The following is a 17,366-nucleotide window of genomic DNA, read 5'->3' on the forward strand; positions in this document are numbered from 1 at the left end:
GTAGGGGGGTATTTGCCAGTGGAGCTTGTTGGGGTAGGGGGGTATTTGCCAGCGGAGCTTGTTGGGGTAGGGGGGTATTTGCCAGTGGAGCTTGTTGGGGTAGGGGGGTATTTGCCAGTGGAGCTTGTTGGGGTAGGGGAGTATTTGTCAGTGGAGCTTGTTGGGGTAGGGGGGTATTTGCCAGTGGAGCTTGTTGGGGTAGGGGGGTATTTGCCAGTGGAGCTTGTTGGGGGGTATAGGGGGGGGCTTGTTTGCCAGCCAGGGAGCTTGTTGGGGTAGGGGGTATTTGCCAGTGGAGCTTGTTGGGGTAGGGGTATTTGGAGCTTGTTGGGGTAGGGGGTATTTGCCAGTGGAGCTTGTTGGGGTAGGGGGGTATTTGCCAGTGGAGCTTGTTGGGGTAGGGGGTTTTGCCAGTGGAGCTTGTTGGGGTAGGGGGGTATTTGCCAGCGGAGCTTGTTGGGGTAGGGGGGTATTTGCCAGCGGAGCTTGTTGGGGTAGGGGGGGGTAGGGGGATATTTGCCAGTGGAGCTTGTTGGGGTAGGGGGTATTTGCCAGTGGAGCTTGTTGGGGTAGGGGGTATTTGCCAGTGGAGCTTGTTGGGGTAGGGGGTATTTGCCAGCAGAGCTTGTTGGGGTAGGGGGCATTTGCCAGTGGAGCTTGTTGGGGTAGGGGGTATTTGCCAGTGGAGCTTGTTGGGGTAGGGGGTATTTGCCAGTGGAGCTTGTTGGGGTAGGGGGTATTTGCCAGTGGAGCTTGTTGGGGTAGGGGGGTATTTGCCAGTGGAGCTTGTTGGGGTAGGGGGGTATTTGCCAGTGGAGCTTGTTGGGGTAGGGGGTATTTGCCAGTGGAGCTTGTTGGGGTAGGGGGGTATTTGCCAGTGGAGCTTGTTGCTATGAACATTTCTAACAAATTTACCAGTCCTGTCTGGCGTAATTGGGAGCCTGCTATGTTTGCAAGTATTTTTGTCCCTCAGGGGTCTACAGATAAAGATACATACACTGAGTATAAAAAACATTAAGAACACCTGCACTTTCCATGACAAAAAGACTGAACAGGTGAATCCAGGTGAAAGCTATGATCATTTGTTGATGTCACTTGTTAAATCCACTTCAATCAGTGTAGATGAAGGGGAGGAGAAAGGTTAAATAAGAATTTTTAAGCCTTGAGACAATTGAGACATGAATTGTGTGTGTGCTATTCAGAGGATGAATGATTGAAGTGCCTTTGAACGGGGTATGGTACTAGGTGCCAGGCGCACTGGTTTGTGTGAAGAACTGCAACACTGCTGGGCTTTTCCCGCTCAACAGTTTCCTGTGTGTGTCAAGAATGGTCCACTACCCACAGGACATGCAGCCAACTGGACACAACTGTGGGGCGTATTGGAGTCAACATGGGCCAGCATCCATGTGGAACGCTTTTGACACTTTACACAGTCCATGCCCCAACAAATTGAGTCTGTTCTGAAGGCAAAAGGGTGGGGGGTGCAACTCAATAGGTGTTCTTAATATGGTGTAGAGAGAAAAAGAGAGACTGAGCAGAGAAGGCGAGATCGATCCAGGCGCTGTATTTAATGAGAGACATGCCCAAACTAGACTGTAGTTTACATAATGACAGTCGGCTGTCTGTGTGTTTATGGTGTGTGTGTTAGAGACGGAGACGGAGACGGAGACGGAGGGAGGGAGGGAGAGGGAGAGGGAGAGGGAGGGAGGGAGAGGGAGGGAGGGAGGGAGGGAGGGAGGGAGGGAGGGAGGGAGGGAGGGAGGGAGGGAGGGAGGGAGGGAGGGAGGGAGGGAGGGAGGGAGGGAGGGAGGGAGGGAGGGAGGGAGGGAGGGAGGGGGAGGGAGGGAGGGAGGGGAGGGAGAGATTCATTCTCAGGAGTATGGTATCTTCTCCTGGACAATAACTTATCTACAGAGGTTGAAGTTACAGTAATACTCTGGGAGCTATGGGAAGTTGTCTTGTTAGGGTGCGTGTGTGTGTTTATTGAGTCATCTCTGTCTCCACTGCAGCTGACATCTCTTTGCTTATCTCTTCTGCAGACACATGAAAGGCAAAAGAGGCAGAACCCCCCCGCCCCCCTCTGTCTCTTTCCCTCGCTCTCCTTTCCCTGTGGAACAGTGCAGAGCTGGGCGCAAAACAAGAATAACTTATCTGTGCAACAAGCAAGCACTGCTTTATAAGACGAGGGGGATGGAAAAAGAGAGAGAGAGGGAGAGGGGGAGAGAGTAGAGAGAGAGAGGAAGGATGTAAAGGAGAGAGAGAGAGAGGAGGGTAGAGCGAGAGAGGGGAGAGAGGAGGGTAGAGAGGATGTGAGAGGAGGGTAGAGAGAGAGGAAGATAGGAGAGGGGTAAAGAGAGAGAGGGGGAGGGAGGAGGGTAGAGAGAGAGATGGAGGGATAAGGGTATAAAGAGAGAGGGAGAAGAGAGAGAGAGGGTGGTATAGAGAGAGACAGGGGAGGGAGGAGGAAGGAAGGTAGAGAGAGGGAGAAGAGAGAGAGAGGGTGGTATAGAGAGAGGCAGGGGGAGGGAGGAGGAAGGAAGGTAGAGAGAGGGAGAAGAGAGAGAGAGGGTGGTATAGAGAGAGACAGGGGAGGGAGGAGGAAGGAAGGTAGAGAGAGGGAGAAGAGAGAGTGGGGGTGGTATAGAGAGAGACAGGGGGAGGGAGGAGGAAGGAAGGTAGAGAGAGGGAGAAGAGAGAGAGAGGGTGGTATAGAGAGAGACAGGGGAGGGAGGAGGAAGGAAGGTAGAGAGAGGGAGAAGAGAGAGAGAGGGTGGTATAGAGAGAGACAGGGGGAGGGAGGAGGAAGGAAGGTAGAGAGAGACAGAGAAGGAGGTAGGAGTGTAGCGAAGGTGAGAGTTCCAAATTGAGCAGCAGGAGCTTTGAGAAACATTTGCTTCTCCAAATATTGACATTTCCATGGTTTCTAGAGTGAGATACATTGGGGAAAACAAAAGAAAACTGCAAGACTGAATGGGAGACAAAACAAGCAAAAAATGTATAAGATAGGGCTTGTGAAAAATTATCTATTTTTATAAAAATGTGCAGTTAGCTTTACCAGTTGCTAAGCAGTTGCTAGGTACTCTCCAAAAATAAGCTAGCAAGCCATAAATAAAAATGAGCTTGTTAACAACACAGTAGAAAGACAAAGGAAGGACAGAAGACAAAGGACATCAAAGTAAAACAGTTCTCTAAAGACACCAGAGACAATAATATAAGAAACAAGCTGTTTTGGAAAAGGTAGGCTTATATTGCAACATTGTAGCCAACATCACCAGCATTTCTATGGAAATTGTTTACCCACCAGACATCCAGATGGAGAAAGCTAGGTTTGATGATGGGACAGAACCATGAATGCCTGTTTGCAGATCTTACCAGTTGCAAAACAAGAGCAAATGTAATATTTAATACCAAAGGAGGGCACATATGGAAAGGGGTTATTTGCAACCATTTCCCTTTCTCAAAAAAGAGAGACATCAGCCAAGGATGTCACATCAGCATTTTTGAAGAAACTAACCAGAGCAACACGTATCAAATAGTCAAGTTCTACAATAATGGAACTGTATTGATACAAGGCAATGATTCAAGCCTCCAGACTTTAGAAAATATGTTTGTTACCTTAAAAGTAGAGGCAGAACTAATCTCAGAAACTGAGGAAAAAGTAAAGGAGGGAGATGGAGAAAAGCAGTCCCCAACACCTCAACAGTCTCTGTGACCCAGCAAGAAGCCCTCAGTGTCCCTCTACCTACCTCACCTGCAGCAGACAGAGCCAAGGACATGCCTACAACACCAAGAACACTTGCTATGCAACGTTTCCACAACCCCCTCTCTCTAGTCGAAGCAGACGTCATAAAACTACGACAGAACAAGCTTCAAGAGGATGACACTGTCCAGAAACTAAGAGCATCTACTGCTAAATTAGAAAGCAGAATAGACAAACCGAGTCAGACAAATGATGACCTCAGAGACCATCTAAGCACAACAAGAGAGGAGCTAATGCAGAGAGAGGTACATTGACACCCTCAACTAGCCGCTAGTCATTATGTCCTCTGCATCTAGAGAACATGTCCACCAGCTTGGTACAACACAGGCAGAACCTGAGACCAACATAACCAGACCACCACAGCCTGATGACACTGCACCCCACTCCCAGTCTGCTCCAGCCCAGGTCAATCTCCCAGTCTGCTCCAGCCCAGGTCAACCTCCCAGCCTGCTCCAGCCCAGGTCAATCTCCCAGTCTGCTCCAGCCCAGGTCAATCTCCCAGTCTGCTCCAGCCCAGGTCAACCTCCCAGCCTGCTCCAGCCCAGGTCAACCGCCCAGTCTGCTCCAGCCCAGGTCAACCTCCCAGCCTCCCAGTCTGCTCCGGCCCAGGTCAACCTCCCAGCCTGCTCCAGCCCAGGTCAACCTCCCAGCCTCCCAGTCTGCTCCAGCCCAGGTCAACCTCCCAGCCTGCTCCAGCCCAGGTCAACCTCCCAGTCTGCTCCAGCCCAGGTCAACCTCCCAGTCTGCTCCAGCCCAGGTCAACCTCCCAGCCTGCTCCAGCCCAGGTCAACCTCCCAGCCTGCTCCAGCCCAGGTCAACCTCCCAGCCTGCTCCAGCCCAGGTCAACCTCCCAGCCTCCCAGTCTGCTCCAGCCCAGGTCAACCTCCCAGCCTGCTCCAGCCCAGGTCAACCTCCCAGCCTGCTCCAGCCCAGGTCAACCTCCCAGCCTCCCAGTCTGCTCCAGCCCAGGTCAACCTCCCAGCCTGCTCCAGCCCAGGTCAACCTCCCAGCCTCCCAGTCTGCTCCACCTAGACATTCACCCACAACTGCAATCCTTATCGATTCAAATGGGAAGTTCTTGGTCCAGGAAAGATGATTCCCTAGACACCAGATGTATACGTTCTGGTGTCCTACAACTGACCGTGGAATGCAGCTACTCAGTCAGACCAGGATTGACACCCCTGACAACATCATCATCCACACTGGCACAAATGACCTTCGTGCCGAAGGTGAAAATGTATCTGGGGCAGTGAGAACACTGTGGGCACAGGCTATGTTCCCAACAACCAACATAGTTGTGTCCAACCTCCTACCAAGAAAAGACTTCCCAGGGCAGTTGATCAACAAAATAAATCAACAGATGCCTGCGGACTGTGCCTCACTGTTCAAGGGACTGTGCCTCACTGTTCATGTTTTGTTAAAGGGACTGTGCCTCACTGTTCACTGCTCACCAAGTTCTCTCCCCCCCCCCCATTTCTGAAACAGTACCTCCATCATCCCCAGGAGACTAAAGCCAGACACGGCTTATTACATACACAGCATTACTAGACCTGGCCCTTCACAACACAGCACTCCTAGACCCGGCACATCACAACACTACCAGACCCGGCCCATCACAACACAGCACTACTAGGCCCGGCCCATCACAACACAGCACTACTAGACCCGGCCCATCACAACACAACACTACTAGACCCGGCACATCACAACACAGCACTACTAGACCCGGCCCATCACAACACAACACTACTAGACCCGGCCCATCACAACACTACTAGTCCTGGCCCATCGCAACACAACACTACTAGACCCAGCCAATCACAACAAAACACTACTAGACCCGGCCCATCACAACACAACACTACTAGACCCGGCCCATCACAACACAACACTACTAGACCCGGCCCATCACAACACAACACTACTAGACCCGGCCCATCACAACACAACACTACTAGACCCGGCCCATCACAACACAGCACTACTAGACCCGGCCCATCACAACACAACACTACGTTTAGATCTTCTGTATCTTGTGCATGTTACAAACAAACATAGATTTTATTTGATATAGTGTGTGTTTACCAGAGACGGTAATTTGAAGAAAAACATGACCTGCACCAAAGTCAGATTAGGATATAGGCCAAGGACTACATAATTTGTATTATTACTACTATTTTTTGCTACTACTTTCACCACTTTTAGTCTTGAAATATTTGGTTGTTTATTACACTACCGTATTCACTCTGTTACCACATCGCCTCACATGGCCTCAAGCATTAAGGAGATGGGTGGGGCTAAGGCTTAAGAGGGTGTGAACGAGGCTGAATGGGTGTAGACAAAGAAGAGCTGTCCAGTATGTGTACCAAAACGATCACGGGCCATTTTCTAAAAGTGGCGTTACAAGTTTATCAACTTTCAAAGGAGAAATATTTTCTATTGTTCCTCAATTTTGTAGCTCTGAGTCTTCGCTTTAGTCCAATGTAAAAAAAACACAATTTCAGATTCTGCTACATAGGACAGAATTGAGCCCAATCGAGGTGGTCGGGCACATATATAGATATATGTTTATATTCCGCCTCTGACATTGCTCGTCCTGATATCTCTTAATTCCTTTCGTAATTTTTGTGTGTTATTTTGTATTGTTAGGTAATACTGCACAGTTGGAGTTAGAAACACAAACATTTCGCTGCACCTGCGATAACATCTGCAAAACATGTGTACGTGACCAATAACATTTGATTTGATAAAATAAATACTGTAGTAAAAGAAAACTGTAGTATATATTATAGTAATTAATGTAGTTTTTTTCAGATTGTAGTATATTGTACTAATTACAAGGTAGGTAGGACTGTAGGTAGGTAGGAAGGACTGTGTTCTGAACGTATAATCTGTAGGTAGGTAGGACTGTGTTCTGAACGTATAATCTGTAGGTAGGTAGGACTGTGTTCTGAACGTATAATCTGTAGGTAGGTAGGACTGTGTTCTGAACGTATAATCTGTAGGTAGGAAGGACTGTGTTCTGAACGTATAATCTGTAGGTAGGTAGGACTGTGTTCTGAACGTATAATCTGTAGGTAGGTAGGACTGTGTTCTGAACGTATAATCTGTAGGTAGGAAGGACTGTGTTCTGAACGTATAATCTGTAGGTAGGTAGGACTGTGTTCTGAACGTATAATCTGTAGGTAGGTAGGACTGTGTTCTGAGGTAGGAAGGACTGTGTTCTGATAATCTGTAGGTAGGAAGGACTGTGTTCTGAACGTATAATCTGTAGGTAGGTAGGACTGTGTTCTGAACGTATAATCTGTAGGTAGGTAGGACTGTGTTCTGAACGTATAATCTGTAGGAAGGACTGTAGGAAGGACTGTGTTCTGAACGTATAATCTGTAGGTAGGAAGGACTGTGTTCTGAACGTATAATCTGTAGGTAGGAAGGACTGTGTTCTGAACGTATAATCTCAGTAGGTAGGAGGACTGTGTTCTGAGGTAGGTAGGAAGGACTGTGTTCTGAACGTATAATCTGTAGGTAGGAAGGACTGTGTTCTGAACGTATAATCTGTAGGTAGGTAGGACTGTGTTCTGAACGTATAATCTGTAGGTAGGTAGGACTGTGTTCTGAACGTATAATCTGTAGGTAGGAAGGACTGTGGTCTGTATAATCTGTAGGTAGGTAGGACTGAAGGACTGTGTTCTGAACGTATAATCTGTATAAGGAAGGACTGTGTTCTGTAGGTAGGTAGGACTGTGTTCTGAACGTATAATCTGTAGGTACGAAGGACTGTGTTCTGAACGTATAATCTGTAGGTAGGTAGGACTGTGTTCTGAACGTATAATCTGTAGGTAGGTAGGACTGTGTTCTGAACGTATAATCTGTAGTTAGGAAGGACTGTGTTCTGAACGTATAATCAGTAGGTAGGTAGGACTGTGTTCTGAGGTAATCTGGTAGGAAGGACTGTGTTCTGAACGTATAATCTGTAGGTAGGAAGGACTGTGTTCTGAACGTATAATCTGTAGGTAGGTAGGACTGTGTTCTGAACGTATAATCTGTAGGTAGGTAGGACTGTGTTCTGAACGTATAATCTGTAGGTAGGAAGGACTGTGTTCTGAACGTATAATCTGTAGGTAGGTAGGACTGTGTTCTGAACGTATAATCTGTAGGTAGGAAGGACTGTGTTCTGAACGTATAATCTGTAGGTAGGTAGGACTGTGTTCTGAACGTATAATCTGTAGGTAGGAAGGACTGTGTTCTGAACGTATAATCTGTAGGTAGGTAGGACTGTGTTCTGAACGTATAATCTGTAGGTAGGTAGGACTGTGTTCTGAACGTATAATCTGTAGTTAGGTAAGGACTGTGTTCTGAACGTATAATCAGTAGGTAGGTAGGACTGTGTTCTGTAGGTAGGTAGGAAGGACTGTGTTCTGAAATCGTATAATCTGTAGGTAGGAAGGACTGTGTTCTGAACGTATAATCTGTAGTTAGGTAGGACTGTGTTCTGAACGTATAATCTGTAGGTAGGTAGGACTGTGTTCTGAACGTATAATCTGTAGGTAGGAACTGGACTGTGTTCTGAACGTATAATCTGTAGGTAGGTAGGACTGTGTTCTGAACGTATAATCAGTAGGTAGGTAGGACTGTGTTCTGAACGTATAATCTGTAGGTAGGAAGGACTGTGTTCTGAACGTATAATCGTATAATCAGTAGGTAGGTAGGACTGTGTTCTGAACGTATAATCTGTAGGTAGGAAGGACTGTGTTCTGAACGTATAATCTGTAGGTAGGAAGGACTGTAGGTAGGTAGGAGGACTGTGTTCTGAGGTATAATCTGTAGGTAGGAAGGACTGTGTTCTGAACGTATAATCTGTAGGTAGGTAGGACTGTGTTCTGAACGTATAATCTGTAGGTAGGTAGGACTGTGTTCTGAACGTATAATCTGTAGGTAGGTAGGACTGTGTTCTGAACGTATAATCAGTAGGTAGGTAGGACTGTGTTCTGAACGTATAATCAGTAGGTAGGTAGGACTGTGTTCTGAACGTATAATCTGTAGGTAGGTAGGACTGTGTTCTGAACGTATAATCTGTAGGTAGGTAGGACTGTGTTCTGAATGTATAATCTGTAGGTAGGTAGGACTGTGTTCTGAACGTATAATCTGTAGGTAGGTAGGACTGTGTTCTGAACGTATAATCTGTAGGTAGGTAGGACTGTGTTCTGAACGTATAATCTGTAGGTAGGAAGGACTGTGTTCTGAACGTATAATCTGTAGGTAGGTAGGACTGTGTTCTGAACGTATAATCTGTAGGTAGGAAGGACTGTGTTCTGAACGTATAATCTGTAGGTAGGTAGGACTGTGTTCTGAACGTATAATCTGTAGGTAGGAAGGACTGTGTTCTGAACGTATAATCTGTAGGTAGGTAGGACTGTGTTCTGAACGTATAATCAGTAGGTAGGTAGGACTGTGTTCTGAACGTATAATCAGTAGGTAGGTAGGACTGTGTTCTGAACGTATAACCTGTATGGAACACAATATATGATCATGTAGGTTTCTCACTTGGCTGGTACAAACTGGGATATGGGGGACGGAATGGGCAGAGTATATGCAAATTAAATCCTGTAGTATTTACTATAGCTAAAAAAGTGTAGTGTTGGGGCCTCCCGAGTGGTGCATCGGTCTAAGGCACTGTATCGCAGTGCTAGCTGTGTCACTACAGATCCTGGTTCGATCCCAGGCTGTGTCGTAGCCGGCCGCCACGGGAGACCCATGAGGCGGCACACAATTGGCCCAGCGTCGTCTGGGTTAGGGGAGGGTTTGGCCGGCCGGGATGTCCTTGTCCTATCGCGCTCTAGCAACTCCTGTGGCGGGCCGGGCGCCTGCATGTTGACACGGTCGCCAGGTGTACAGTGTTTCCTCCGACACATTGGTGCAGATGCCTTCTGGGTTAAGCGAGCATTGTGTCAATAAGCAGTGTGGGGTCCTGTTTCGGAGGATGCACGGCTCTCGACCTTTCACTCTCCCGAGTCTGTATGGGAGTTGCAGCGATGGGACAAGACTGTAACTACCAATTGTATATCATGAAATTGGGATGAAAAAAAGTGTTGTGTTTTTGCAGTCTGTAGTGTTTTTGCGGACAATAAATAAATACAATGCATCACTGTATTTACTACAGTGCTTTTTTTTCTGAGAATAATATAGTGTTTACTATAGTATTCTACAGTATACTACAACATTCTATAGTAAGTACTACACTTGATCGAAGGATACTACAGTGTGTAGTATAGTATTCTACAGTATACTAGAGTTTACTACAGAATTCTATAGTAAGTACTGTAGTATTCTATAGTAAACTGTAGTCTTTTTTCACGTGGGGAAGGAAAAGAGAGGGAGGTAGAGAGAGTACCCTACAGCATTACAACACACTCTCCTTGAGACAACACATGAAACACAGACACATGCTCATAGACGCAGACAAACACGGATGGACACACACACACACACACACACACACACACACACACACACACACACACACACACACACACACACACACACACACACACACACACACACACACACACACACACACACACACACACACACACACACACACACAAATTCAAGTTGTTGACAATGGTAAGGTATATAGGAAACCAGGGTGGGGAAAACAGGAAAATCAACCACAGACAGTTGTGAATGACTGACTGGCCCTGAATGAGATTGCTTGGTTCAAAGACTTGCTCCTGATCTAGTGGGGGGTGGAGTCCAGATTTTTTGGAGTTGATCATGTGCTTTTAGTGTGTGTGTGTGTGTGTGTGTGTGTGTGTGTGTGTCCCCGCCCAAAATTGAATAGGAGAGATGTCAGTCCATCATCACTAACCCAAGGGATAGTTAACTCAAATCCAACATTTGTCGGGCAATTTCACATGTCAAACGTGGTGTAATGTCAAACTGAGTCCATATTGCACACCATCTGTTGTTTGAATCCTAAGTTATACATTAGGGGTAATTCTGCAAGCCTCAATCCCAATTTAATGAGGAGGATTGGCCTACAGAAGTCTCCTAATGCATATGGCTGGAAGGATCTACACAACAGATGGCTGTAGAAAATAGACGCCATTTTTCGAAGAATATGACTCTTGGACCATATGCATCACTATACCCCTTTCAGGGAGATGATGGATGGATGTGTGTGTTTTTGTGTGTGTGTGTGCATCTGTGTGCGCGTGTGTGTTTGCGTATGTGGAGACACTCTGAGCCTAGCAAGGAGAGGGACCAGCTAGACAGAAATGAACTGTAGAGGGACTCACTCAGTATCTTAAAGGAAATTTAATGCAGTGGTCCCAAAAGTTGTTTGACTTGTGACCATACAAATAAACAAAAATCATGTTTCTAGTCACAGTCCAGTCCTTAAAGTGTGACTTACAATCAAAAAGGAACTTGCGGTGGGACACCAATTAGTCCTAAACCACCATTTGGGGAACACTGCTTTAATGTTGGAGTGACTGTAGTCTTATGGACATATCCTAAGGGTTTGGGCATGGCTAGGGTAAGAGTAATACTTACCAAAAGCTGTTGAAGATTATAGAGAGGAACAAAAAGAAAACAAAGCAGTAGTTTTGTTTAGATACAGTACGGATGGAGCACGTTCTCCATGTGGCTTTGCACTGCCATCGTGTTGTTGTGTGGTCCCATCAGGGTCCCATCAGGGACATTCAAGGTCATTCTAATGTGTTCCTTATATCAAGATTATTGGATTAGGGTTTATTTGTCATTTTGAATTGTTTACGTACTGTATGTTTCTGTGTATATGTTCATACTGTATATACTGTGGGGCAAAAAAGTATTTAGTCAGCCACCAATTGTGTAAGTTCTCCCACTTAAAAAAGATGAGAGGCGCCTGTAATTTTCATTTAAAAAAAACCCAGAAAATCACATTATAGGATTTTGTAATGAATTTATTTGCAAAATATGGTGGAAAATAAGTATTTGGTCAATAACAAAAGTTTCTCAATAATTTGTTCTTGCCTTTGTTGGCAATGACAGAGGTCAAATGTTTTCTGTAAGTCTTCACAAGGTTTTCGCACACTGTTGCTGGTATTCTGGCCCATTGCTCCATGCAGATCTCCTCTAGAGCAGTGATGTTTTGGGGCTGTTGCTGGGCAACACGGACTTTCAACTCCCTCCAAAGATTTTCTATGGGGTTGAGACCTGAAGACTGGCTAGGCTACTCCAGGACCTTGAAATGCTTCTTACGAAGCCATTCCTTCGTTGCCCGGGCGGTGTGTTTGGGATCATTGTCGTGCTGAAAGACCCAGCCACGTTTCATCTTCAATGCCCTTGCTGATGGAAGGAGGTTTTCACTCAAAATCTCACGATACATGGCCCCATTCATTCTTTACTTTACACGGATCAGTCGTTCTTGTCCCTTTGCAGAAAAACAGGTTTCCACCCCCATGCTTCACAGTAGGTATGGTGTTCTTTGGATGCATCATTAAGCAGTTTGACCTTGTGGATGTTTGGAGAACTAGACATCCCAACACATGTCAGTATACATGGGTGAAGATCTTTGGGGCTAGAGTGAGTACAGCCTGACTATCAGTTTTACATGTCTAGGAATCAGAACAATAAACTGTTGGGTGCTACCATTCTCCCGGTGGGTTTTTCAGATCACCACATAACCATGGCTCGGCTGGCTATTTCACCAGGACCTCGGCAGGCATCCTGTTGGAAGTTTAATGTAACGTTCTTACAAGTTGCCACTTTTTGCTCAGGTTTCCAGACTTTTTGGGAAAGGTGGGGGCAGCGAAGAGAGGAATATGAGTCTCTGAGTCAATGGCGGGATGTGGAAAAAGCCTAAATTCTGCTTTTCTGTCAACAGTATACAGCTCTCTCATCCTCAGAGGCTAGAATAGTATTGTGGGGAACTCGAGCGTAGAATCAGTGTGAATTGACGGAAGAGCTGGTAGGGCAAGGCAATGTAGGCATCCAGGCTAATTTACTTTTTCCAGGTTAAAGCAAAGGGAGCACTTGTAAGAGCTAGGTTCTCCATGCTCAAGGAGATGGATGCACCCATCTCCCTCTTCTTTAGTTTGGAAAGACAGAGTGGTGAAGCCAAGGGTATGCATTGTCTACGGCTGTCTGATGGGTGGGTGACCTCTGTGGTGGGGGAGATGCAGGAGTGGACTGGGGAGTTTTATACTGAGTTGTATAGGGCAGAACTGTGTGATCCTATGTGTGCTCAGGTTTTGTTTGCAGGACTCCCTAAGCTCTATCTGGCACAGAGGGATGAAATGGACATTCCCCTGTTGTCCCTTGAACTGACAGAGGCCATAACCCAGATGTTCCCCAGCCATGCACCGGGGGTCGATGGACTCCCAGTGGAGTTTTATTTTAAAAATTCTAATTCGACTGGACTTCTTTTGCTTGTTGCGTGAGTGCGTCGGGGTAGGATAGTTGCCGATATGCTGCCGTTAGGCAGTTCTGACTCTCCTGACCAACAAAGAGGACTTACATGATCTTAAGAACTGGAGGCCTGTGGCATTGCTCTGTGCAGACTACAAGATATTTGCCACGGTCCTTGCTAACAGATGGAAGTCTCATCTGGGCTCTATAGTACACAAGAACCAGACATGTTGTGTACTGGGACGCTCAATCACGGAACACATGTTCTTAGTCAGGGGCGAGTTGGACTTGTCGAGAGGTTCTAATGTGAACTTTGGACATGTCTCTTTCGACCAAGAGAAGGCATTTGATAGCGTGGACCATGAGTATCTGTTAAATGTGATGTCGGTGTTTGGGGAAATGTTTTTGGCCTATGTGAAGATGTTGTATAGTGGGGTGTCATGTATGGTCAAGGCAGGGTGGGGTTCTCAGTAGGCTAGTCTGGGTGAGGTGGGGCATTAGACAAGGATGCCCTCAATCGGGGCAGTTATATACACGAGCCATTGAGCCTGTTTTGGGCCTCATACACAGGAGACTGCAGGGAGTGTCAGCGTATGCAGATTACATTTCTGTGATGGTCAGGGATGGGCGGGATATGCAGGCACTAGAGACTAGTTTGAAGTTGTACGAGGGAGCTTGGTCAGCTAAGGTGAACTAGGCCACACACCTCCCCCCTGCAAGCTGGTTGAATTCTTCTGGTCGGGCCATCACTGGCTGAGGTTGTCCGTACACAAATTTATTTTATTTATTTAACCTTTACTTAACTAGGCAAGTCAGTTAAGAACAAACTCTTATTTACAATGGTGGCCTACCTACCAAAAGGCAAAAGGCCTCCTGCGGGGATGGGGGCCTGGGATTAAAATTAAAAATAAATACAACATAAATACAAGACAAAACACACATCACAACAATTGTGACAACACTACATGAAGAGAGACCTAAGACTACAACATAGCAAGCCAGCAACACATGACAACACAGCATGGTAGCAACACAACATAACAACATGGTAGAAACACAACATGGTAGCAGCACAAAACATGATAAAAACATTATTGGGCACAGACAACAACACAAATGGCAAGAAGGTAGAGGCAACAATACATCATGCAAAGCAGCCACAACTGTCAGTAAGAGTGTCCATGATTGAGTCTTTGAATGAAGATATTTAGATAAAACCGTCCAGTTTGAGTGTTTGTGTGTGCTTTGGGGACCTTTAACAGAATGTGACTGGGAGAATGGGTGTTGTATGTGGAGTATGTGGGCTGCAGTAGATATCTAAGATAGGGGGAGAGGCCTAAGAGGGTTTTATAAATAAGCATCACCCAGTGGGTCTTGCGATGTGGAGCCCAGTGGCTCAGTTGGTAGAGCATGGCGCTTGTAACGCCAGGGTAGTGGGTTCGATTCCCGGGACCACCCATACGTAGAATGTATGCACACATGACTTGTAAGTCGCTTTGGATAAAAGCGTCAGCTAAATGGCATATATTATTATTATATTATAGAGTGCAGTGATGTGTCCTATAAGGAGCATTGGTGTCAAATCTGATGGCCGAAAGGTAAAGAACATCTAGCCGCTCAAGAGCACCCTTACCTGCCAATCTATAAATGATGTCTCCGTAATCTAGCATGGGGTGGATGCTAATCTGAATCAGGGTTAGTTTGGCAGCTGGGGTGAAAGAAGAGTGATTACGATAGAGGAAACCAGGTCTAGATTTAACTTTAGCCTGCAGCTTTGATATGCGCTGAGAGAAGGACAGTGTACCATCTAGCCATACTCCCAAGTACTTGTATGAAGCTCAAGCTCTAAACCCTCAGAGGTAGTAATAACACCTGTAGGAAGAGGGGCATTCTTATTACCAAACCACATGACCTTTGTTTTGGAGGTGTTGGGAACAAGGTTAAGGGTAGAGAAAGCTTTTTGGACACTGAGCCAGCTGAGTATAAGACTGTATCATCTGCATATAAATGGATGAGAGAGCTTCCTACTGCCTGAGCTATGTTGTTGGAAGTAAATTGAAAAGAGCATGGGGCCTAGGATCGAGCCTTGGGGCACTCCCTTGGTGACAGGCAGTGACTGAGACAGCAGATTTTCTGACTGGTCTACTGTATCAAAAGCTTTGGCCACGTCAATAGAAATAGCAGCACAATATTGCTTAGAATCAAGGGCAATGGTGACATCATTGAGCACCTTTAAGGTTGCAGTGACACATCCATAACCTGAGCGGAAACCAGATTGCATATCAGAGAGATTACTATAGACATCAAGAAAGCCAGTCAGTTGATTATTGACAAGTTTTTCCAACACTTTTGATAAACAGGGCAAAATAGAAATAGGCCAATAACAGTTAGCATCAGCTTGATCTCCCCCTTTAAATAAAGGACGAACCGTGGCTGCCTTCCAAGCATTGGGAATCTCCCCAGAAAGGAGAGCTAGGTTAAAAAGGTCAGAGATAAGCTTGGAGATGATAGCGGCAGCAACCTTAAAGAAGAAAGGGTCTAAACCATCTGACCCAGATGTTTTTTTGGTTTAAGGAGCTCCTTTAGCACCTTGGACTCTTTGTTGCGGGTTGGGAGGTTGGGGTGGGTCTTACTGTTGGGATGTCTGGGTTGGGAGTGGGTCTTACTGTTGGAATGTGGGTCTTACTGTTGGAATGTCTGTGTGAGAGGTTGTCTGTGTCTGTGTGAGAGGTTGGGGGTGGGTCTTACTGTTGGAATGTCTGTGTGAGAGGTTGGGGGTGGGTCTTACTGTTGGGATGTCTGTGTGAGAGGTTGGGGGTGGGTCTTACTGTTGGAATGTCTGTGTGAGAGGTTGGGGGTGGGTCTTACTGTTGGAATGTCTGTGTGAGAGGTTGGGGGTGGGTCTTACTGTTGGGATGTTTATCGTGGAGTACAGGTATTCAAATAAGCAAAAGGCCAAATGTGTGTTGTTGAAATATCTGATTTCTCAGACAACGTTTGCTGCTTGGCTAACAAGGAGGAACAGGGTCAAAGATGGGGGGGGGGGTGTAACAGACCCTTTACTATTATTTAATGGGATGATCTCAGTGCGCCTCTGGGTAGAATTTGAGTGTGGAGATGTTTCAGGAGATATGGTGTGTCGGAGAGTGCCGTCTGTACAGCTGGGGAAGATATACGGTTGTATAAGTGGTGAGGTTTTGGTTATTGTGATGTGTGGTGTTGTGTTGTTTTGTATCGTGGGGTAGAGTGCAAAGTAAGTATGTAATACAGTGGATATTTAAAGGGGGGGGGGAGGTTTTAATGAAATGAGGATGTATCAGTAAAGAAACACAAGAACTCCCATTTGTCTTACCTGAGCGCAGCTGTTTAATGCGTCCCTGGCTGGAGCTGGGCTCTATAGGGAGGAAGTCTTTGAACCAGGAGATCTCGGGGTCAGGGATGCCACTGGCAGCACACAGCATGGTGGCCGTCCTGGTCCTCTCCACCACCTTCAGCTGAGGACCCATGTCAATGCTGGGGAAACCAAATGGCAACAGGTCCTCTGGAGGGGGGTGTTATTAGTTGTTATTCAAAGAGTTTTTCATTGCAAAGAATTTCCATTTGTCTCTGAAGACAGTTCCACAGAAAATGTGATTTAGAATGTCTGTTGTCATGGAATGTTTGATGTTTGATGCCAACGTGGAGTATAGATGTCCTGTTGGTTCAATGCTGTAAAAGTCATCCTTGTAAGTGTTGCCTGCCATTTACTCTCTCCATAACATCTGGAGTCCACTCTCACACACCACACCTACACACACCACACCTAGACTCCCAATCGCACTTCAAACTACATCGGGAGTCCACTCTCACACACCACACCTAGACTCCCAATCGCACTTCAAACTACATCGGGAGTCCACTCTCACACACCACACCTAGACTCCCAATCGCACTTCAAACTACATCTGGAGTCCACTCTCACACACCACACCTAGACTCCCAATCGCACTTCAAACTACATCTGGAGTCCACTCTCACACACCACACCTAGACTCCCAATCGCACTTCAAACTACAATTCCTGTTGATTCATTATTTGTCTTCGCTAGCCGAGCTGGCCAGCGGTCACTAGATTAGGTCAACTGTGTTAGCAAACAAACAAGTGATCCAGTAAGCCTTCCTTCAGTCAATAAGCCTGGTGCCTAGCCAGCTCATTGTGTTAACACAGTACAGTA

General features: G+C 46.3%; 1 protein-coding gene across 5 annotated transcripts in view; it reads right to left on the reverse strand.

Annotated features, from left to right (window-relative positions):
* LOC118402493 (receptor-type tyrosine-protein phosphatase S-like) overlaps positions 1-17,366 on the reverse strand; it is a 144,985-nt gene that overhangs the window by 60,396 nt on the left and 67,223 nt on the right. For all 5 annotated transcript variants that reach the window (XM_052476450.1, XM_052476447.1, XM_052476451.1 and 2 more), the window contains one exon: positions 16,506-16,694. In XM_052476450.1, coding sequence (XP_052332410.1) covers positions 16,506-16,694 — 189 coding nt within the window. The remainder of the gene's footprint in view (positions 1-16,505; positions 16,695-17,366) is intronic.

The sequence above is a fragment of the Oncorhynchus keta genome, chromosome 23 (assembly GCF_023373465.1).
Source record: "Oncorhynchus keta strain PuntledgeMale-10-30-2019 chromosome 23, Oket_V2, whole genome shotgun sequence".
Taxonomy (NCBI): Eukaryota; Metazoa; Chordata; class Actinopteri; order Salmoniformes; family Salmonidae; genus Oncorhynchus; species Oncorhynchus keta.